This window comes from Lepidochelys kempii, chromosome 3, assembly GCF_965140265.1.
Source record: "Lepidochelys kempii isolate rLepKem1 chromosome 3, rLepKem1.hap2, whole genome shotgun sequence".
Lineage (NCBI taxonomy): Eukaryota > Metazoa > Chordata > Testudines > Cheloniidae > Lepidochelys > Lepidochelys kempii.
Window position 1 is genome coordinate 195,805,467 of NC_133258.1, and position 24,502 is coordinate 195,829,968.

Here is a 24,502-nt window from a genome sequence, read left to right on the forward strand (position 1 = left end):
GAAATTCAGTCAACAAACAGTAGCATCTGATTAAAAAAAAAAAGAACTAGAGTTTGAAAATAGTAAATTACAGACTGCCATGCACTTTTAAAGAGGTAAACAAACAAAATGGCTTTACTGTCTGTTATATGACCCTCTGTCCCACCACCACTTTCTTCTTTTCTTTTTCTTTTTTTAAGTTCTACTACACGTAGACAGGTAGACAGGGAGAGTGCACTTGGAATGGATAGCAGTGCTGCTCCTGTAATGGATAAACCCTTGTCCTGGAATCCAGCAGGTAAGAATTAACAAGTTACTGTCAAATAGGCACAATGGAAAGAAGTTGTATGTAGTGTAAATTGATATCCAGGAAGAATTTGAGTTTGGAAAGAAAAAGTAAACTAGTGCTAAAAATTCCTTGCTGCTTAACTGTGTGACAGCAGAACAAGGAGGCAGCAGGATCTGGCCGTGAAAGCACAGACTACGAAGCAGGGAACTTGGGCTCTATTCCTGAGGCTACCACTGACTCGTGTGATCACTTAACCTCTGTGACTCAGTTTCCCCATCATTGTAAAACTATTTATTGCTCATAGATTAAAGGTGCTACGTGCATGCAAAGGATTACTGTTGTTATTAGCAGCGTTGTTTTATGTTTTAGTATATAAGAGCCAGATCCTCAAGAGGTGTAAACCAGTGTAGCCCCACTGAAGTCAATAGTTTGTAAAATAACAAGCAACGCGATTTTGGCAAGGATGTTTCTAGAGTGACCAGATGAGGTTTAAAATACTTGACAAACACAATGACATTTGTCAAATACATATAAATAATATATAAAATATACAATACACACACACACAAAGTAAAGAACAATGGCAGAATATTTCAGTGGGGGGAAGCCATGGCAGGAGGGCCTGTATTACCTAGGGCAGGTTTGCACTCAAAATTCAGCAGCAGCACCTCTGCAGCGCTTCAGCGAGGACGCTGCGATGCCGCCAGGAGTGCGTCGTAGTTCATCCACATCCCCAAGTGGCCGTAGCTATGGCGATGGGAGAAGCCCTCCTGTTGAGATAGCACTGTCTGTCCCTGGGGTTAGGTTGCTGTAACTGGGTCACTCAGGGGTGTGGGATTTTTCACACCCCTGAGCAATGTAGTTATACCAACGTAGGCTTATAGGGTAGGCCTGGCCCTAGTCACCAAGCCAGGTGTACTGATCTACTTAAGGATATTTGTAAAATGGGTGAGGTAAAGATATTCACCCTTTGCCATGTTCAAGTATCACCCCACATTGTCAAAGCGGTCAACATGTAAGGGTTGTACTAACAGGACTGTCTTTAGCATATCCTACACCCACTTGGCTACAGATGGTCACGTGTGTCTTATGCCTGTCACTGACCTCAGATCTGCCACGCTGTCTTCTTCAAAATGCATTTTGCTATGGTTTGGCAGGGCTTGGGGAGCAAGGGAGGGAGGGTCACACATGCACATACATCTCTGTGTAATATGTTAAATGCTTTAATTCATCCATCATGTGATAGGATATAAAATAACTGTACCCTATCAAGGAGGCGGAAAAAGTTAAGTGCCACATATTAACCTTGCTTGTTTGTTTTCCAGCAAGTTCAGGGAATTTTGGGGACGTTCACACAGAACAGGTAACACTTCTTTCCTCTTCTCCCCCCCCCCCCCCATTCTACTCTTTTTCGCACCTTGGTATAAACTACATCTTTCATCCAAATGCAGGACTCTGGTCAGTGGAAGTTCCACATCCAGAGGGCTTGTAAAATGGAGCCAGACCTTCATGGTTTGAATCCATCCTAGATCACCAGTGATCAAAATCTGTTCATGTTGGATATTGATTTGGTGGAGAAATGGGTAATTAGTCTCAGCCCACATCCATCTCACAGAAGCAGCCACCACGTTTCCAACTAATTGGCACCCTTGCCTGCAGTTTCAGCAATGAGACCAAGAGTTTAAAGAGGCACCAAGACTTAAATTGCCCTTCACCTCCTAGAAGGACTTTGCTGTCCTGGGGTGGTGCAGTGTGAGTGGGGTGATCTGCACTGTGGCTGCTGCCGGTGCTGTAGTAGATCTCTGGATATGTAGAATTTGCCAGTCTCTGGAGCTGTCAGTCCAGGCTCTTTGAGGAGAAATACATTCACCTTATTTTTGTTCAGCAGTGTGGCAATAACCACTGTCGTTAAGGTTACAAACTAGTTTCCATTCTAGCCCCTGTTTACAGTTGCTTATAACGGTCTGAAACTCACCTGGGGGGGGGGGGAGGGAGAGCGGAAATTTTCAATGTTTGGCCTGTGTACAAAAAGGTGATTTTTAAAACACTGAGCAAAACCTGTCCGGCCTCCATCCGCCCCCCCACCAAGAACAGTGTGAAAATACACTTTTGTTCCATCATAAAAACAACCTGTGCCAAGTAGAACAACTCTCCAGGAACAACTCTGTCAGCCCAGGATCCACACACAGCAACGTGCTCCAGCCACACCCTCTCCCGTCCCCTCATGCTCCAGTGCACTCTTGTGATGGGGGAGGGAGGGCGGGGCAGTCCCAGATGGCACAGAATTGACTGTGGTAACTGTGCACCCCCAAGAGATTGCCGCAGCTCAGAGGGAATCTCCAGCTGCCTCTTTAAGCCAACCCTGCCCTCTCTGTTCTGGCCAGAAGTGCACAGTACAGGGGAATTGTGATGTACATAGGGTACCTATGTTTACTGCTAAGTTCTCTTAATAGTTATCAGCCTGCTTTCCTGAAATGTACCTTAGAAAAAAAATCTCCTCTCTGCATGTGTAGCTATGTTAGCTAGTTTCCTCTCCCCAGAACACCTAAGGAGTGATGTGCTACTGGCTGAAAGAACAAGCTTAGTACATGGGTGCTCCCAAAATTACTCAGATTCCCTAGAGATAAGGGAAGTTACTGTATTAACTAGTCTGGGTCATTAACGATATGCTAGACCCCAATGACAAATTACCATACCTGGGGGGGGGGGTGGAGCAAAGAACAAGATGTACATGTGTCTAGGGTTGGAAGAACATTCTGATCTTTAATTACATGATCTCATTTGATTGTGAAAAGACTGTATCGTAATGTGCAGGTGACCATGGAGCAGATAAAGTGTAGTTCTGCTCTGAAAAGTGACTGTTAAAACAGTGGGACTTTGTGTCCATTGTCTCTCAATGACTCCAAATCAAATGTGTGCCGTCTACAAGTCAAAATAGGAGGAGTTGTTTTTTTCCTGACTGTCACCCTTGCAAATTCAGGCTGGGATTGACAGTCAGGCCGAGTTCTGTTCTTCTTGTGTATAGTCACATTCAATAAAGATTTTGCAAGGTAAACTCTGCCTTTGATGATAATGTGTTCACATGATACTCACTGAAATCAGTAGAATTGCACAGATGTTGCTGAGGGTGTGCACTGCTCTATCTGACCACTACGAGCTGGGTTTGTACAGCACCTAGCACCTGGAGTCCTAGTCCGTGACTAAGGCTCCCAGCTGCTACAGTCATTCAAATAATAAAACTTGGTAGACAATTCTGTTTGATACGCAGGGGGAAAGAGAATCTTGCTTCATCTCCCGGAGCTGGGTTGGCGCTTGCAAGGAGGAAAATGCAATAACAATGTATCTTTGTCACTGAGGTGAGCAATTATGACAATGACTCTAGTTACACAAGGAAGCAAGATGGAGCCATTTTAACGTCACTTTTCAGAGTGGAACCATATTTCAATGCCATACAAGCAACATTAACTTGGACATTTCCTGAATTTTTAGTGCTTACCTAGGTAATTTGTACATTTGTACTTTTGTACATTGTACATTTGTAATTTGTATTGTTATAGAATATCACATGCATGTTCATCCTTTGCAGGATACACTGCGTGCTAAATGTTCTGTACAAGTTCAAAATCAAGAGGTTGTTCTTCTCCATCATTCTAGGGTTTTTTTAAATGGCTTTTCCTCTATCCAGATATATTGGATGTTCTCATAAGATCTTGGAGAAGGAAAAAGGTTTCCCTTTTGTCCAGCTAATTGGACTGAATGTTGTTTTATTGAAAAATCATGTAACGAGCCTGGTAGAGTAGCCTGTTGAATTCAGTATCAATATTTCCAAAGCTCTAGGGAACGAGGCTTATGCTTTAGGGAGATGTTGTATCTCCAACTAAGAGATCATTACAATGCATGCACTCAGAGGGCCAAAACCTGTGACTTGTCACCCAGCCCCAGTTGGGGCTGTACTCTGGATATTTCCAGTGGTGAGCAAGAGGAACTCTCCCACCTACAGCCAGAAGCCCAATGGCTGAATTATCCCTCCAGTGCACCAGTGTATGCCCACCTTCACTCTGCTGTTCCTCTAGCCTGGCTTTGCTTCCTGTCCATTGCTTCAGAAGGGCCCCTCACAGTGCTGGGCTCTGTGCCACAAAAGGGGTGCATACCCAGAGCCCAGCCATTTCTTGCACAGTGGAACTGCCCTGGTTCTGCTGCTAGGGAGACCTCTGTGGCCAGGATGTTGAGGATTTGATTTGCCCTATAGGGCAGAGCTATGCCAAAGAGATGGGGGTCAGAAGTGGCCTATTCCCTAGGTGAGTGGAGACCCCAGGGCATTGCTGAGACTATATCCACAGCATCATGTAAACAATCTCCTGCACGTACATCACTACCTGTGTATTCTTTGCTCACTGTGAATCCTCCCTGAAACTGCAGGAAATTGTTCCCATTCACCTGCCAGGTCCAGAAAAATCAGTCACATAGCCAGATATTTGACCAAGAAAGGCTTTGCCGTTTGAAGGCGATTAGTTATTTTGTAGAAGAAATGGTTAGCTGTGCTCTCATCACTGGCCCCTGTAAGTCCAGCTGATCTAGTGATTAGAGGTAGAGATGGGGCTGAGTGTGGAAAGTCAGATCCAAACATCTCTGATGTTGAGATCTGGCATTCAAGTTCAGCTGAGTCAGGGACTGGAAGTCACGAGATTCAAGTTCTGTTCCCAATTCTATTCTACCTGGGTGATCTTGAGAAAGCTCCACATTTTCAGAGTCTCCTCTCATTTAAGGTGCCTTAATTTTTGGCTGCCTAACTTGATACAAGTAGGTCTCCAGAGAGGCTGATCACCTCCATCTAGAAAATCAGACTCCAGGTGTCTCAAATTGCACACGTTTGAAAATGCAGGCCTTGGCCTCTTTGTGGTTCAGTATCTTGATCTGAAACTGGGACAATACTGCTTACTGATATTTTGTACAGTTCTCGGCGAGCCTGGCACCATGTAAGCGCAAAGTTAATTATTTTATTATAGATTAATTAAAATGGCCACCACACCCACAGGGGAGAATACTCGTGCTACCCTCATAGCAGAAGACAAGACGGCTGTCAATCATAGAAGGAAGATTTAGGAGTGAAAAAGGATCAAAGCAGTATGGTTACCATAGAGATGTAGACAAAGTCTAGTGTTGAAACATTAGACAAAAACCCCAGGATTTGAGCAGGTTTTACATTCTTGTACCTAGAAACAGAGTGATGTTAATAATTATCTAGGAGTTTGAAATGGTTTTATGGGAACTAGAGTTGAGATGTCCAGTATCAATGAAACAAATGAAAGTTCTAAGAGTCTTACATCCCTTAAGACGACAGAATCTTACCATTCACAAACTTTGCTGCAAGATCTGCCTTTGAGAGTTGTGATAGAGGCTATGCATGAAATTCAGCAGGAAAGATGACTTGTTTCAGCATTATATAATAGTGCTTAGGGGTGTGGTGGAGTAGTTATATATAGAGGAAGGGGGAAACCCTTTCATTTCTCTATAAAGAGCTGTTGGTATTTATATGGTGCACGGAGCTTTATCCAGTAAAGGCCAAGTGCCTCCTTACAAACATGCTCTCCAACTTTTTCCTCATCCACCAAGCAGCGAAAATGCCAAACAGGCTGGAACTAAAATGCAGTATTTACATCAAGACAAAATTCTAGCTGTCGAAATACTTTTTATCCTAAATGCACAGCAGTAATATATGCATTGTGCACTGAAGCATTGTTTAAGAAGGTGATGTGTATCTCTGTGGTAGAATAAATATACCATAAGATGGAGCTACTGCTCTGGTAAATGCTCCTCATTAGGTTGCAAGAGTGTTTTTTTTTCCCCTCACTTGAAAAGAAAGAGTGAAAGTCACATGAATCCCACTGAACTTGCCAGCACACACACAATCCTGCAGCAGCCTTAACTTACATACCTTTCTTGTTGCCAGTTTTCCACCTTTTTTTTTTTCTCAATTCAAATTAATGTTTTTTGTAAACTACAGTAGGGCACATACACCCGCTTCCCTTTGATTTCAGCTCCACACCTAGTTTTCTTTGCATCATGAAGAGGTTTCTGCTCATATGTAATCGTAAGGGAAGCAGTGATTCACTACAGCATAACACTTTCCTTAGCAAAGTTTTCGTACTTTTTGTAGGATGCCAACAACATGTAGCATTCTAGGCACATACTGTTTTCATTAATTGTCATGTTGCTTACAAAAAATAACGGGCGAGGTCTCAGTTATGCACATGCATTTGTTGCATACACATTAGGGGGCCCCCCAATTTATATGCACCTAAATCAAGTATTTGCAGGCTTGCATTAAGATTACAAAATTGCATCCCTGTCTTTACAAATCTGGCTCTAGTAATACTGGCATTAATACAATTTTAGAACGTTTATTATACAATTTAAATAAAGATAAACAAAATAAGGTTTCGCTTTTGCGAATAAGCGTCCGTACAGAGGTTAATTGGAGTCAATATTTAGGTAGGTTTGTGTTTCCTTGTATTCGTTTTGGAGTTTCTTAAAAATAAAAAGGGTACATTTTTTAATCTATCATTGCATTTAATTTCTGTATGCTAACGTGAGTAATTTTATGTTGTTGTTTTTCCCCCCAGGAGACTGGAGGAAGTGGATCTCTCAAAGTGGTACACTTTGGTCTAGTATAATCAAGAATATGAATACTTTCACTTCAAAAGAAAATACCTGAGGCCTGATTCAACTCCCACTGAAATTTATCAGTCTTTCATTTGGCTCCAGTTACATTTGGATCTGGCCCTTCAAGAGAAAATTCAGTTAAAAGTTTCAGCGATGTTCTGCTTAAAACATTGAATTATTGATTTATAGGCACCTCTCTCTGCAGAAACTGACCCACAGTTATTTATCAAGAGCAATATTGTGAAATTTTTATCATGACATCCGATGACATACAAAATCCAATAATCATGGATACCAGTATTACTGTACAAATGGTAATGCTGAAAGATTGTTTTTTTTTCTCCATTAAACAAATCCATAAACCTCACAGAGCAAATTCTCTGTAATTCTCCATGCATTATATATTTTAACAATCTTCACTTGGATGCAGATTTGAATTTCCACTTAAGGCTCTGAAAACCATTCTACCAAGATACTAGCAGATAAAACCTTCACTCAGGATACCTCTGTGAAAGAGCAGCTTTTCACAGTCAGCAGCGTTTTTCTAAGAATGCTCTCAATTTTCGTATCTACATATATCATCTTAGTTGAATAACCATTATTTTGCCTTTAAAAAAGCCATGGATTTTAAACATCATTCCATTGGAGTCCAGATTTTAATCTTGCTCTCCTAGCCACTAACAGAAAATGCTACAGAGAAGACAACTTAACCTGTTTCATTATTATACTTGTTCCGGAACTATTAAAAGAGAAAAAGAACTTTAGGACGTTTCTTTCTTCCTACCATTTGATCCAGTATATCATGTATGTACACATGTATTGTACGTTACTATATATACACATATAGAGTAAGCTTGATCTTTTGGACCAGTCAGTTATGTAAAACTGAAATCTACTTGAATTTGCTTTTTGGTTACTGTCTTGAAAAATGGTACTGTCGCTAAATAAATGGATTAAAAATTTTTTAAAAAATTTAAAAAAAAACTGTTTAGCAATACTGTGTTGAGAAAATCTGTGTTTATTTAAAATGTATCGATTTATTTTTCATTGGTCCAGCCATTCCCCCCCACCCCACAAGAGTCAAAAGGCTGCTGAAGTCTAACATATACTAAGTGGATGGTGGGTTTGGTAGTAATAAAAAATCCAACATATTTTAGCAGTTTGTTTGTACCAGGCATATCTGAATATGCTATTACAACATATTGAAAAGCTTATGTCTTGAGTGAACGAAACTGGTAAGTGCATAAAATTCTACATATTCAATGGGGAAAATATTAATAAAGTGAGAACTGTGAAACAAACAGCAGTTTACTACAGCATTTCGCCACACACAGCTGTATGTATAATGGATGGTTATGCTATGCATCCTTACAGTAATTTGAGGAGAGCATGTGTTGCATATGATACAGATTTATATTTAATTTCTGAGATAGATGCAGTGCAACAACAGATCAAGGAAATCTCTCACTTGCTCTACATAAAATGCTGAAATGTGTTACCTAGCCAGAGAGCTATTTTGCTGAATTGAAGCCATATTTCTGTCAGTACAAGTGATGGTCTATATGTGGGATTAATCTGACACCAGACAGTGATCCTTAATCCTTCAGTATATCATAATCTATTTACTTTGCATGCTAAGAGGATTTCAGTTTAAAAATATACAGGAAGTGATGCTAGAAATGTACATAAGATCAAGAATGTTGTTTCCTAAAATCTCCGTTTTTAATAAAATCCCTTTATGGCTTTCTTGGAGTTCTGTCCTAGAAAAGTGTTGAATGGGGATTTAGCTGAAAATGGGCATATGTTTTTCTTTGTGCTTCAACCTTGTGACCATATTCAGCCTCCTTCTTCTTCCCTGCAGGTTTTTGTGCTGAATGTAGGACATGAAAGAAAAGATCTCCATTGTAGCAGGATCGTTTTCTGGGTGTTACGCTGAGAGATTTTATTGACAAAATCAAAACAGATTCTGAGCTAATGTGGAATTTTTGTATATATTAATATCTATTTCTGTTCATGATTTAGCAAGGGCTATTATCCAGAGGTCAGCACAAGGAAAGCCACAAATGGATTGTGTGCAATGGTTCCTTCCTCATAACACTGAGGAGTACATTGCATGATCTTCAGTCACCTATTTTCTTTACACCACCCCAGAGAGGTGGCTACAAAATGACTGTTATAACTCACATTATTACACACTTGTCATTTAAACTTATAACCCTATAATTTACACTTCTACTTTTCTGTACATGCTCATCTCAGTTATTATATTTAGCATTTATATACATTAGATATACTTTATCTCCAAAGCCAGTAATGGTTTAATGATCAGAGCACCGAACTGGGAAGCGGGAGCTCTGGGTTCCGGTCCTAGCTCTGGCAGTAATTCGCTGTGGGATTGCGGAAAAGCGACTTTGTCTCTGTGGGCCTCCATTTCCCTAGCTGCAAAATGGGGCTAATAATACTCCCCAGCTTTGTAAGAGGTCTTGAAATACTAGGGTGCAAAGGGTTCTGTAAGTGCGAAGTGTCATTAGTACTGCAGTTTTATTTACTCTGTTTCACCCCAGTACGGTAATTACAAATAGAAAAACAGACAGCGAGGGGTTAAAGCTAAAATTTTCAGACCTGAGTCACTAAACATTAAAGAACGGCAAATATAGCGAAAGTAGCAATGGAATAAAGTAGGTCACACCCACCTTGTGAGGCCCAATTTTTCCAGACGTATCGGGACAAAAAAAACACTGGCAGCTCAGCTCAGATATTTTCCAGACCAGCCAACTTTAAGGACAAGGCTTTGCCCAGGGAACGGAAAGGGATTTATCAGTGTCTCAGCCCAACCAGCTCTCGGCACCATTCACCGGAAGGCCACAACCACAGCCACCAGCGCTTAAGCTGAGGGTCTTCATGCCCTGGGATGAGAGGAAGACTAGGTCGCGAGTCTGCTGCACTGGAGAGCAGACACGTCCACAGTGACCTGTGATTGCAACATTGCATCCTGGTCTCTCATCCAGCCACTTGGCAGGGGGTGCTGCCAGTTTGGCACCTTTCCCCAGCACCAAACTGTGTTTAAAAAAATCCCACACAAGATGTCCTTGTTCCCTGACCTTTCAGCCATGTTTAAAACACGTCATGTCACTCAGCCGTGAGCTACTCAACTGTCTCAATCAGATTTTTTTTTTTTTATCTAGATCATCCATTGCCCTTTTCTTGAGCACTTCCATTTGTACCAGTGATGTGCTTTACCGGCCAGATGTGAGTTCAGGTGCTGTTTCTCTTTCAGTTGATGATGGATCATTGAGAATGACATTAATATCACCCACATAAAGGCCAATTGCTTGAGCTTCACACAAGTGAAATGTGAGCTGATTGGGGTGACAGCATCTACCCACCCACCCCCAGTCTGAGGCCAGAGCCCAGCCCCACTCCATAGACTAGAGAAGCAGCCACATCATCTGTGCCACTTGAATGATGTGCTAGACCCAAGGAATCTGGGTAATCATGGGAGACAGTGTTGTCAGATTACTGGGTATGTATGTACAGTATGCAGAGAGAAAGTAGCAAATTTTATTTGTTAAACTGTTTAATCAAAAGAAAAGAATCCAGAAAATAACAGTGATAGGAAAGATGCTACAGAGGACCCGGTGGTGGTTTTCAGCCAATTGGCCATATCGCCCCGAGTCCTGCTCTTAGAACTTTTGAAATAACCCCATAGTTCAAGGGAGAAGCCATGGGAGGGTTGTTTGTTTTCAAAGGAGCTAGCTTTTCAGACAAAAGCCATATTTGATCTGATAAGAAACATTTCTTATCTGAACCCCCTTTGCTCTTCACACCCTCTACATGGACCCTATTCTAATGCCTTGTTCATTAGCTCAACTAATAGGATTTTTAAAAGCTCACTATCTAGCACATAGGTGCAAGAGAAATCATTGAAACCAAGACTAGGTCTGAGATCCTAAACCCTCGAGCCCCACTCTTCCAAACACAAATATGGTTTAGTTATTAAACAACTAACTCATTGATGATGAGTGATGACTCATTTCTGGTCTCCTCTAGGGAAAAGCTCATAACCTGGCGGGCATCCACTCTGGACCTAAATTCTGAAGCAAGGTCCCTGGATTCTGCAGCTTGCTGGAGTGGCAAACTAGAAGTGCTGTGGCAGCTTCATTTAAATCAACAAAGGGAGGATTTGAATTAATTAAATATGAAAAAAATGAGGAATACAATCATTGGCCTAGTCCCTGGGTGGTTTATTTTTATATTAACAAATGATTCAAGTCCCCAGCTATGGAGGCTTGAGAGGCAGTTTTGGCTTGTGGCATAAGTGCATTTGCTGGCTGCTTCTGCTCAAAGGATCAGCAGCACTGAGCATTAAATTGTCACCATGAAATTCCAAGTTTAACACCCCATTGAGGCGCGTGAAGCAGTTCACACCTTTCAGCCCTTCTGTTTCAGGCGGTCTCCAAACTCAGGAGGACAACACTGCTTCGGTTCAGCTTTCATGGGGGGAAAACTGGGAGGTTCTGGAGTACAGCTCTGGGACAATGGGTGGAGACCGTGGGCACAGAACACATGGGCCCGGCTTTCTACTGGTGTCTTCACATTTCGGTATTTATTCATTTACAGCGAGAATTAGCTAGGCACTCCTAGGGGCAGAACGATAATTACAGAACAGGCCGAAATAGGCGTTCAGAGATCCAAACACCTCTGGAAACCTCTCCCTCCCATCCCATTGTATTCCACCCTGCCCAGACAAGCCTCGCAGCAGGCGTTGAAGGTCTTTCAATTCCCTCTTGCCAGTTTTTCTGCCTGCACGTTGACCTTGGGCAAGACGCGTAAGCGCAGATTTGTAAAGGTTCTTAGGTGTTGCCTTGCTCAGCACTGCAAGCCCGGAGAGATTTAAGCAGCGGCGCCGCTTTCAAACGTGACGGTGGATGAGCCGTGGGCTCCTCTCTCACTGTTGAAAGCCATCTAAGTGGCGTATGCCCAGGTGCGTGGAATCCGTGGGAGTGAGGCACCTAAATACTTCTGTAAAGCTGGGCCGTAGGCAACACCTAAATCCCGTTCAAAATCTGTCCCTGAGGGCTGAGCCCAGGTCCCAGGGACCGGAAGTCTGTGGAAACGCTACCAATGACGTCAGTAATAGCAGGATTTGGCCCTTTTTCTGCAAAGCAGGGAGCCAGGCGTAACTCGTCCATTCCACCCCAAACCCCTGCAGAGACCGTTCAGGTCGCCAACTCAAGCGCTCCAAAGTCAGGAAGTGACAACCTGCCCCGCAACCAGGTGTGGACGCCTGGGGAGACGCGATTTAATGACATGGGCAGGGACCATTTTCCCCCCACAGGAGCCCTGCCTCATTCAGTGCAGAGGCTGGCCAGCGCTCAGGCCCCAGTTCAGCAAGGTACTAAAGGCCATGCCTAGCTTCAAGCACAAGAATAGTCCCCTTGAAGTCAATGAGACTCCTCCCATGTTAGGGTCAGGTACGTGCTTCACTACCTTGCTGCACTGGGACCTGTGCGAACGAAGCAGCTGGTCAAGATTTCATTTGATCTTCCCTCCGCTGTGTTTTCCCTGTGCCTTATTTATTACAAGCCAGCCAAGTCCTGCCCTGAATAAAAAAGTGGATCGTTTTCCTTGCTGCTTCGGCTGTTCACTACACTCGCCCCGTGGCTCACAACGTTAGTAAATGTACCCTTCCCATCCCCAGGAGCGAGGCTGGGAGTGGGCAGAATTATTTTCTCCACCTGCCACAGGCAGACCTCGGGCCCGAAGAGCGACTTGCCTAGAGTCACGAGCACCTTTGCTAAAGCTTCCAGAAAACAGAAGTTTGCTCCCTGCGAGCAAATGTACCAAAGCTTGGCTGAAAATGTAAAAACTTTGAGGAAAAGTGTTAGCAACTGAAAATGATCCTTTATGGTGGGGGATCTGGGGCATCTTTAGTCCTAGGTCTTGCTATGCAGATTGCGTCTAAAGAGAGCCTTGAATGGAAAGCATGAGAAAGGGCAAGTCTGACTGGGTGCCTAAAACTTGAGGTCCCTGCGCACACTTGTATTTCCAATTCCCGAACGTTTAGCTCGCCAAGACGAGCGGGGCAGCCAGCTTCCGCTGCGTTCAGCAGCTCTCAAAGCCGGGGTAGGAAACGTGAAATCATCAAGGGAAATCTGGAGGAAGGGGAGCAAGCGCCTTTGTCATCCGGCATCCCTAGAGGACGGAGGCCCAGGTAGGAAAGAGCAGGTTGCCTCCAACAGAATTCAGTCCAGCTAAAGTGACTCCCTTCGTCCCCAGGCTGTCTCCAGGGTTGCCTTAGCAGACGTGATGCACTTCCACCATTCGGGAAGCAGGATCCGTTGGAGACCAATTAGCCACAGGGATAGAGATGCCGGGTTTTATCACGCCTGGCAGGGGCTCAGTGGATGCACCTGAACGTCGGGTTGACTATTCAGGAAGTCGACAGGCAATTTCGAAAGGACAAGCATGGAGGGGAGCAAGTGGGGGGCCCCATCCTCAAATGCGTCGCAAATCAAATCGACTTCGCTGAGGTGGCGTGAGTGAGAGCTGCGCAACTGAGCCCCCTTTCCCCAGCGACAGCTAAACTGCCAGGCGAGCGGCTTCTGGACCAGCACCCACTCCTGGTCCGGGGACAGGCCGCTCTGCAGCCGTGCGCCATGCTCAGCCCCCGGCAGAGCTAAGAGCGAGCGGAGGGAGCCCACCGAGAGAACGGCGGCGCGATCGTTGCCTTCCAAAAGAAGGATACAGTGGGGTGATATGATCATTTCGGATGTCATGCCTCGGCGTCGGAGCTCTAAGCTCATTAGCAAGCAGCCAGGATAAACTGGATCTTTGTAAGGAGTCACGTTGTCTGCTATAATATATAGGAGCCGTTTCAAAGCAGAAAAGCCAGAAGCGGGTGCTTCAAAATGCAAACAGAGATGACGATTCGCTTACAGGTTTCTCTCGTATGCTCCGTGAATGGGCTGAATCCCCTCCCCCCCCCACCCCACACACAGTACACATGCACTGCCTAAGGACAGCCACCTTCGGGGGCGAGCTGGTGGGCTGCATAACTGCAGAAGTCTCCATTCTGGGCAAAGATCCCGGTCTAAACGCTCAGAAGCACTCGCTTTCCCCTTTCAGAGTTAGGGATCGCTTGCTGCACCGCATAAGAGAAAAAAACCCGTGCATTTAGAAGTCGTTGTATTTCTTAACTTCTTTTAAAGTGAGGAGTCGGGGGGGGCTGTTAATTATCACACTACCCTCATTACTATTAAGCCCAAACGTTTCCCCCCAAATGCAGGAAGGCTGATCAATTCTGTACGGCCGTCTGCGAAGAACCGGAAAGCACCGGGTCTTGTACCCCGGGTATTCTGAATGACACAAGCGGATTCGGGTGGAGGCTTTAAAAAAATGAGAGAAAGGAAGATTTGCTTAGAATTCTACCTTAATTTAACAGAGATTGGGGGGGGGGGGCGCTCCGGGTTTAGATCATACACAGGAGAGCACAGGGAAACAGAAGCGCCCTTTGAAGCACTTTTGTTCCAGGGTTATGTCTAAACACGCACACTCCCTCTCGGAGTTCATATGACGTTTCCCCATACGGCCCCTTGAACCCAGCATCAGAGGGAAAAAGAAAAGATCTCTCACAGCCCAGATCGCTCAGCTTCTCCACAGAAAGGACCAACGCGCTACTCTGCGGGCGATAAACCGCAGATTTAGCGTCCACACACACATACCGTAATCGGATTCAGGGCCCGTCCGTGCTGTCACATACACGCAAAAACACCTACCTGCGGGCTTCCTTCAGCACTTACGAACAGCAAAAACAAGGGCGGGCTCCCTCCTAGCCATGCCTGGCAGAAGGGCAGGGTCGCTGTACGGGACCCCCCTCTGCACCTGCCTCCAGCTCCTCACGGCGAGTCCGCAAAAGTACCCGCACCTGGTGCAGGGTCCTAGCACCTGACCGCCGGGAGAGTCAGGAGAGGAGGCCTGTGTCCTGTGTGTAAAGGAGGAACTTGTATTCCCGCTGTAGCTTCCTGTGCGGGCTCATTTCCCCCCCCCCCAACCCTGCAATGGGAGATATGTAAATGAGGCTGACGATTTTGTATGCCCCTCTCCGCACCTGGCTGAATTTCACGGACACGCCGAGGGTGACAGCGTGGCCGCACTGAAGTCAATGGGGGAGTTCAGTGGGGCCAGACTGTCACCCCCTAATCCGAAGAGCAGCTCGTTACTCCGCGCAGTCAGGCGCTGCGTGACCTTGGACAGCAGAGAACCTGCCCGGTGACAACGCCCGCAGCCAAACCACTTGGCAGGCGGGTTGCAAAAATAACAAATATTTTAAAACTCAACGTTTTGTCCTCCAGCAAAGGAAGCCACCCCGCCAATAGCAACGCCAGCGCCAGGCTGGGGACGTTTTGCCACAAACCAAAGCGTTGTAATTATTTGTTGTGATGATGGGGGCGAGGGGGGGGGGACCCATTCCAAATCTCAGCGGAACTTGGTTTTAAACCCTTCGTCCTTCGAACCCAGTGAGACGCTTTATTACCGGGGCCGGAGAGCGCTTTACCCGCAGCCGAAGACCTGGGTCTGCCCACGCCGTCTGGAACCGTGCGTGCCCCATTCAATCGAGGGATTCTTGGTGCCACACACACCCATCCCCCTTCAACGGCATGGACACGTGGTGACTACAAGCACCAAGTCACCTCAAATCCTGCTGCCCTGCAGACCTGTTTTCATCCTACCGTACTGCTGACCGCATTCACTGTCAGTTTACACCCACCTGCCTCCACTCATGTCACTACAGCGTCTCCGGGTTTACCCCGGTGTGACTGCAATCACAATCTGCCCCCCTCCCCTTCTGCTCAGTAGTAGCTATTATGGGCTAGAACCGGATTGGGGCTTCTTACTCGGTGTGAACAAATACTAAGTCCTGTCGTTATGCTGCCTGGTTAGGCTGATGCAAATCCAGAGCCACTCCAACCAAAGTACCTGTAAAAAGCAGAGTCGGGCCCGGTGATCTAAATCATCAGACACTTTGCCTGAGAAAAGGCAGCTGGATCAGGCCCCTAATCCTCCTTCAGGACGGGGTATTCTTAACTCTACGTTAAGGGCAACGAAACAGCTGCTTTGTATTAAATGCCCGATTCAGTGCTGGGCTTTATATACAGCGGAGCCGCGAAAGCTACGTGTCTGAGTCCTAGTGCCAGGGTTCCCAGCGACACACAGGTCCACACTCCGCCCAGTGCCCAGAAGAATTTGGGGCCATGTGGATCATACAGCGCGTCTATACTCAGAAGAGCAACGTTCTTGTGGGCTGTGGATTTGCTGAATCACCTGCGTGATGACATTAACAGAACCAGGGGGATGTGGTTCCCCCCCCCACACACACACACACACTTCCAAGCCCCGGCGAACAACTCTGCAAGAAAAGGCTGTTTTGTGCCGGACTCACTTGACTGGCACCAAGGTTGAAACGAGTTTCACACCGCGCGGGCAGAACTGAGCCGGAAAGTTCAGAAGCCGGCAAAGTGCCAGGCTCCCAAAGCGCGGCGCGGGGCACACGGTTATGGTGGCTTCACCAGAACCGGAGGAGCTACTTAAATCACCCCCCCCCCCCCCAGGACGCCAGCCAATTTAGTGATATACGTATTTGTAGATATCATGTCTAGTAATTCACTGCCAGGCTCTGGGCTTGTGCGCCCCTTTTAGCAGCCAAGTCAGAAATTCAGAAGCCCCGGGTTTAGCATGAAAACGCGGACAGCCCTTTAAATGAGAGCCGTGCTTCTGGTCACTGTCACAATTCCCGTTTCATGGAGAGTTTCAAACGCAGGAAGGGGGAAACTAGTTTCCCTTGCATCTGACGCTGGAGACCCGCCGTCCTGCGAATATAGCGACAGATCGCACCCGTGTTTCTGTGTACACGGATTGACATCTCCTTTTGCTGCCACAGCACTGGGGTGGGATGGTGCGGCTGCTCCCCTGGTCCTGCTGTTGCAGGGACCCGCCAGGGTCTGGAAAGCCGCTCTCCTAGGGGCACAAAAGGATGAGAACTGAATTACGGCTTGTCCTCGTTGAAGGAAGCTTTTCTACGGCGGGACGTGTTTCGTTTCCCTGCTCTCAGTGATGGTAGCTGCTGGGTTGCCTGTAAGTCTACTTTTTGCCGAAGGGGCCGGCTAGCGAGGTCCCCAGCCCGTGTACAGGCTATAGCCAGGGCATGTTTTGTACCGGTTGGCTATTGGCGGCACGTTGCACGCAGCACGGCGGTCCCAGTCTGGCAGCGGGTGACACGCTTCGCTTCCAAAGCCAAAGTGCGCCGCAAACTCGCCTGGGGCGAGTGCTGCGCGCTGGAGACCTGGGACTAGTTTATCCCTGCAGCGCGCCCAGAGTTTCTGCCTCGCTCGTCTTCACAGCTGGCCCTTGTGGCCGCTGGACTCACGCTCGGGGTGGGGGGTGGGGGGCCGTTTAATACAGATCTGAGAGTCCCCGCGGCCGGAGCTGTGCGTGTGAGTTTTGGAGACACGCATTGTTCTGCCCAAAGCCACGTGTTGGCAGCGCTGGAATTCCTGTCCGAGGAGGCGAGGCCGTAACTTGTTCTGTAGCTCTGGGGGGTTTCCTTTGGGCCGGCCTCCGCTCTCCTTCCAGATGTTCATGTTCCCCCCCCCCCCCGGGAAGGTCCGGGGCTTGTACCCGCTCTGTAGCGTCTGCCTTTGATTTGTGGCTCAGCGATCCGCGGCCAGGACCTGCTCACAGAGGGCTGGGTTTGCTCTCGGCCCGGCCTGTCCCAGCTTAGGGCAACCTGCGAACCGATCTATCGGTTACGGATCTCGGTGTCCAAAGACAGCGGGTGTCTTTGGGGGCCTTGGAAGGGAATCGGGGGGGGGGGGCTGCAGCTTGTCGGCCTGCAGAGGAGAGGGCTCGGGGAGTCTTAGGACCCTGGCTGTTGAGTCTCCCCATTGTCGGGAGTTTGGAAACGTCCTTTCCGAGCACGGCTTCTCTTCCAAGCCCGCTAGACCCGGCCTCGCGGCTCAAGCCGGGCTAGAGCTCCAGCCGCGTGTAAACAGGCCGCCAGCCTCCTGCACCGAAGTGAAGGTCCCCAATCAGCCGGGGCAGATCGGGCCTGAGGAGGCCTCTCCCCTTTGTCTGCTCTGCGCTGGCCCGGTTCAAGGGGCCATTGGGACGGAGCAGGGAGAGATGGAGGCCAGCCACACTCCTGCCATGCCTGAATTTGCTCCCAGACCTCTAGCTCAGAGCCCCAGAGACTGCAGAGGGGTCCAGCCCCCAGCGTGGGGGCTTCCCTCACCTGGATCCCGGTCCCACCTGGTGGGAAGAGAGGCCATGGGACTCGGCTCCTCCCGCGGGCCTAGAGGTGGGGAGCCTGGCCAAGCGCCCTACTCGCCTTTCGGGGCCCATTGTTCCCCGGCCCGGGCGCAGCCCCATTCGCCCCTCACCCCGGCACTGGCCAGGGCTGCGCGGCTTGGCTCTGGCTGTGCATCCCGCGTGGGGACACGCGAGCACACGGGACAGTCACACACAAGGCACGCTGCTCTCCCCCGCTCCCTCCGGAGGCTTGGCTGCCACTTTCAGCCCCTGCCCCCCCCCGGCCCAGACCGGGAGCCCGTTCTGGGAGCCAGCCCAGGCTGTGTATTGATCGGCGGGGAGAGGAGGCTGCGGCTTCTGATCACACGGGAACCGAGCAGAGCAAAGCCCAGCCCAGCCAGTCAGGGCCAGCACTGGGTCCCAACCCCAAGTCCCTGCACTGCTGAGGCCGGAGAAATCGCCTTGCGCCCTAGGGGAATCCAGCCCCCCGCTGCTAGCGGGACTCTGCCGAAGCGGAGAAGGGGAGCGCGAAAAACCCAGGGCAGGGGAGAGATCTTGGGTCTCCGAAGGGATGGGCGAGTTTTAGTGAAATGTTGATTCATTCTGAGACCGGGGGGAGACACACCCAGTAACCCCAGCTCCGTCAGCCTGGGAGATTTGGGCTAACCCCCTGTGTGTGTGTACGCGCGCGCCCCTTCTCAAACTTTTACACAGAGGCTCCAAGCGAGTTTTCCTCCATTAAATTCAAGCCCTCATGAGTGACCCATTTGAGATACTTTCCCCACACACACACACTTTGGTCAGCTGAAAGGGCAGAGCTTTTCCGCACCGTTTTGTTTTATTTGACTTGCATCTCTCCCGGATGTGTTCGGGAGTTGTGGCTACTTATTTCCTAATATGTCCCCAGAGCCTGTCTTTGTGGTTTTATTTCCGACTTTTTCTATTATTAGCGAATGACGCTCATTGTTAAGCTGGTATTGTTTATTAATGCGCTCGGACATTCGTTCTTCCTTCAAATTCCATTATTCCCGAACCAGGCGCGAATTTGTTAGATTATCCGCCTTAAATACCCGCTATTTTACGGGGGTTCGGTCATTTAAAAATCGTTCGTGCCTGGCTGTCATTTATTTCGTGTTTCATTTACAAGTAATGTCTTTAAAAACCAGTCCTTTGATTTGAACTCATAAACCTAGGCAAAGACGTATTTTCTCTGCACCACATAACAAGTAAAACGCGAGACGGCTGGGGCCTGTAAAATTGGCCCTAATTTAAAGAAAAAAGTGGCTCCCTCCAGAATAGGAAAAGCTGGGTATTTCCAGCGGCTACATTTTTGTCCTTGTTGCGTTGGGCATTTGCTGCCTTCTTCAGCATTTCGAGGCGATTGTTTGTACATTGCTCCTCGCGGGCGCGCCCGGGTGGAATCAACGTTTCCACGCGAAAGCGGACGCCGGGATTTGTACCGCGGCCGTGAAATGTATTTGTGGACATTTGCCGTCTCATCGGTGAGCGGGCTCTTCCTCCGAGGCAGGCGGGAGCCGGCTGGAGCGCCCCCCGTTAAGTTAGGAGACCGCCACGTGTTGGTTGGTTTCTTTGAGATGTTTCGTAGCGGCCTTTAGCTGGGCTCAACGGCGGGCAGCGCCCAGTGGCCTTGCCGGGGCTTTTAACCGATGCAAACACACGAGGAGAAATTGGCTTGGCCCTTGGCTCCGCGCAGTAACTGGTCCCCCAGCTTCGGACCGCGCTGGTCCCGTTTTCTTGTCCCTGGGAGGCTTGTGTGCAAAGAATGCAGGCCCAGCGCCGCGCCGCGTAACTAACCCGGAGCTGGGGGAGCCTGCGGGGCCGGGTACCGCTGCCCGCGGGGCCGGGTACCGCTGCCCGCACTCCGCAGCCTGCGTTCGCTCGGTGCTTTCCTCAACTGCAGCTCTTCCTTCTGCGCCGATCCTGGTGCTCAGAGCCAGCGAGTCGCGTTCATACAGGGACGGTGCCAGGACTTTCCAGGGAGGCCTTTGGCCTTTGTCGAAAGTGCTTGTGTCAGGGGACAGAGAAGCGTGCCAAAGGAGCTGCGGCTCCGGAGCCGCGCTGCCCCCAAAGGCGGCTGTGCCTCTCGGGGGCTGCACGGGGCTCCCGGAGTTTCCCACAGGGGCCCTGCGCGCTGCAACACCTTGGCACCAAAGCCTGGGCGGAGCGTGGGGAGAAGCCTCTGAAACATGAGGCTACTTTAAGGTACTTGTGTATAAAGTTACAAGAATGAGCCGCTTGGAGTCCGGGTGAAAGGTGCAGCCGACCAGAGCCCGGTGGGTAATGCTCAGGGTCTAGGCCAGCCCCTCCGTGTACCCCACACCCCGACAGTCCCCACGCAGAGGGACTGTGGGCTGCTTCTCTTAGACAGGCCCAAGTCCTGCTCGGCGCATCTTGGCTAATCTCCTGCCCTCTTTCCTAAAGGGCCTTTTGGTCTGTAGTTGCTTTCCCTCGGGTGATTGCATGGGTGGGTGCCTTAACCACAAGCATTTTAATTAAGTGACTGTTTGTGCAGCGATGGTTACGCTTCCCTTTTGCCCAAAGACGTATCTCCTTGCAACATCTGCTCCAGAAGTAACAATAACAACCATCACAAGGCGGACACGGGGAGGTGACATCCTCCCTGGCTCTTGCGCAGCCGAGACCAGCTGCCCGTGATGCAGCGTGGCAATGCCAGGGGACCGGGCTGCGCCAGGGCGCATGGGGACGCATTGCGTAAGGATCATTGTCCCCTCACTCCCAGCACCAGTGCACGGCCTCGGATCCAGTCTGACATGGACCCCCCCCGCCCCCGCAATGTGGCTGCCTCCAGCAGCGGCGGTGGCTTGAATCATAGATTTGGCTTGGATCCATGTCCCTGGGACCTGCACCCGAGCGAGTCCCTGCACAGGGGGAGATCGTAGGCGCTGGTGCTGGCTGGAAGCGGTTTCTGTCACGTACAAGGTTTGCAGTTTGGGTCACTGGCTCTCAGCACCCCTCACTCCCTTGCACAAATTGTGCCCGGGACCCGGACCCGTGGGCGAGATGGCAACTTTCCTCTCCGTGCAACAAGCATCGCCCCGTAACTTCCGCTCTTTACCTCGGAGGCCAACTCGGGCAAGTTTTCCAACAGCTCGGACCAAGCGTAACTACCCCCAAAGAGGGCGTTGGGGGCAGGGCAGAAGGGGGGAGGCCGCCCATCCTTGGTGTTTCCCTGCCCCACGCAGACCTGTGCGTAGACGGGAGCCCGCCAGGATACCGGGTTTAGGGAGCAGGCACCGTGATTCCTGGGCGTGCAGAAGCCCGGCTCTGACTTTCGATGGCTGTTTAACCCCCAGTAGTATCCGCCCTTTGGCCGGCACCTGGAGGGAGGGCTTGCCTGGCCCAACACGGGACAGCCTTTTTCAAAGGGCTCCGAGTGGTTCCTGTCATTTGCAAAGGGCCTCCGCGCGCTCAGCCTACCCGTGACAAAGGTGGCCTGGCAGGGGGCGGCTGCTGACAGGAGATAAGCCAAGGGCTGTCCTGGTTAATAAGCAGCCTGTTTAACTGCCGAAAGAGCCGGTCAGCTCGCGGCCCGTGTGCCGGGCGGGCTGCGGGTGGCAGGGCCAGGCTGGCCCCAGGCGAGCGCGGAGCGAGCCCAGGGCGCTGCTCCAGCCAGGGAGCGCCCGGGGGCGGGCACAGCACAAGGGCGTGGGTAGGGGGAATAGCGCCAGGGTGCCACGAGCACCCTGATCGGGGGGTGGAGGGGGAGGAAGGGGCGGAGATCAGGGGCTAATAGCGGCAGCCGGGGCTTCCCCAGGGCTGCGTGGCATTAGAAGTCGAGGTGACCCTGTGCATCGGGAGACAGGATTGCTCTGCATCGGGGGACCCCATACACGTGGGAAGCAAACACCCCCAAAGGACTTGGGCTGTTAAAGCGAAGCAGGCGCTTTAAGCCCGCTGGGACACACGCAGATTTCACCGGCGGCCAGCCTGAATTTGCAGTTCTAGGAGGCTAGGTGCAGTTTAGCGAAACACGGAGCGTTTATTGTACAAACACGCACCGGCCCCAAGCCCCCCAATAAATACTCCCAGGTGTCGCTCCTGGATTGAACCCCGCCAGCATCCAGCGACCTTTGCTTTTTGCATTCACGTGTACGGCTAATGTACGAGTAACAAGCGTGCTCGGGAATTTGTCCTGCCAGGGACTAAGATGAGCCTTTCGCTGCCCTTTCCTGGGTGAAAAATTCTTGAGCAGGATGGAAAGGCGCTGAAGTTTCGTTCTGGCTCTGAAATCACTTTTCTTCCTGCCGCTGAGCCGATTTGTTAAAAGCTAGACCCCTTCTTCTCGCCTTCAGCGGGATAAGGGCCATCTACGCCCCCGGCCAGGGAGGTGCGCTTCTTAGAGATGCCGCGATGCGTTTAATTTTTATTTTGAAAAAGAAATTCGTTTCAACACAGGTAGCTACGAATCGGGCAAAACGTGGTTGTAAGGATCTGGAAACAAGGGGGGGGGAAGGAAAGATTGGGGTCTAGATCATCGTGACAAGGGTTTTTTGGGGAGGAGATTTTTGTTTGTTTTATGCCTGCTTTGTTTTTGTTTCCTTGCAACCCTCGTGATTTTTAAGAGGGTTAAACGCATGTAAATTTGGGCCAGCTTTGAAATCCAGCCCATCTCCGAAAATCCGGAGCAGCTAGGGTCACCCTTTCCTGGGAGATTAGAGCAACGCGTCCGTTTAAAATAAAAAAAGAAAGAAAGCAGCCCAAGAGAATTTGGCAGAGCTGCAGATTTCCCGAGGGAACAAGCCAGCCCGGGCTGCGGGTGGTTTGGCCGAGCGCACCAAGCCGCGCTGAATGGGAAATCTAGGGGCGATTAAAATGGGAAAACTCCGTGCCAGACTTCAGATGTTCCTGAAAGACAAACACGCTCTGGGGCCGCTGCTGGTTAGCGCTCGTGCTTTCCCAAAAACCAAACCTGGGGGTTGGCGGGGGGGGGGGGCATTCACACCGTCTCCCCGCTCTGGAACCCACCGAAGTTTTGAGTGGAAGCCAATCCAATTATGGCCATTAAAAGGCAGCTCAGGGCAATAAAGTGCGCAGGGGCCAGCACGCCCTCCCCCCGGGGTAAATAAAAATCATCCTGCCCCTGCCCTCGCATGCTCCGCGGAAATTGAAGCTCGCGGAGGCTTTTCCGAGGGGCCCCGCTTAGGAAGTATGACACAGACAAGGGGCTTCATTAGTTTGTATTTTATTATAGGGCTATGTAGGTAAAGGGGGAGGAGTTGCCTTACATTTAAACAGGTACGTGTTGGATCACGGCGTAATCATCAAATTTACAAATGCCTTTTCCACCGAGGGGCAAAGCGGTTAAAACCCATCGTCGAGACAGATGCGCAGGCGTGGCTGGCTAGGGCCGCAGCCCTAAAGACTCACTAGACAAACCGAGGGGGCTATAAGGGAGGGGAGGGAAGTTGAGCTGCTTTTTTTTTTTTCTCCTTTTCTCCCCCCCCCCCTTTTTCTTTTTTTTTGGGTCTGTAAACTGGATCGGGACTGCGGATCCGCTGGACAAGCCTTTCCTTCCCCCTCTCCCGAGCCTTCCCAGCTCCCCCTCCCCACCCCTTACAGCGGGTCCCCAAACCTCCATCCGAGATCGCCTGCCCTCCCCGCCTCTTCTCACCGGAGTGGGTTTGATTCGCCAGGAGAAGTACCCCCAAGGGAGGAAAGAGGCAGCGCTGGGAATCTGGACTGGCCCCGCCGGCAGATTTTTTTTTTTTTTTGAAGGGAGGGGGGTGGAGGAAAGAAGTTTTGTTTAGTTCAATTTCCTGCGTGTTAAAGTCAAGATAAAATTTCAACCCAATAACATCAACTAAAAACAATGCTGGTCCCTGGAACGGACCGAATATTTACACCATTCCTGCTGCTTGCGGCAGCAAGAGGCTGGGCAATCCCACGGCGAGAGCCCAGAGGCTCCCCACCGTCAAAAGACAGCTGTCCACAGGGTCTGCAGGGGCAGGGTGTAAAGGGGGCTTCCACTCCCTGCCTTGCCCTTGACACACGGAGTTCGAGAGTTGAGTCGTCCAACACCTGGGGGGCCGCCGGCGGGGGGAGTCTGTGTCTCCAAGGCGCGTTTCTTTTCAAATCGAGGAGGGGAGGCCCCCGAAGTCCTCTTCCGGGCTGTGTGTGTGTGTTTGGTGTGAAAAAAAAATCAACCCACCGGACGGAATAATCCCGGGTGCGGAGAAGGAATAAATAGGAGTTACTGGGGAGGGTCCAGCAGCAGATCTCAGC

General features: G+C 49.5%; 1 protein-coding gene across 5 annotated transcripts in view; it reads left to right on the forward strand.

Moving 5' to 3' along the window:
* Positions 1-7,877, forward strand: part of WDPCP (WD repeat containing planar cell polarity effector) — a 278,133-nt gene extending 270,256 nt beyond the window's left edge. For 4 of the 5 annotated variants that reach the window (XM_073339531.1, XM_073339528.1, XM_073339530.1 and 1 more), the window contains 3 exons: positions 180-277; positions 1,594-1,631; positions 6,892-7,877. In XM_073339531.1, the coding sequence (XP_073195632.1) occupies positions 180-277; positions 1,594-1,631; positions 6,892-6,942 (187 nt within the window). In that variant the 3' untranslated portion in view covers positions 6,943-7,877. The remainder of the gene's footprint in view (positions 1-179; positions 278-1,593; positions 1,632-6,891) is intronic. The other variant, XM_073339532.1, reaches the window with a different exon arrangement.
* The last annotated feature ends 16,625 nt before the right edge of the window (positions 7,878-24,502 follow it).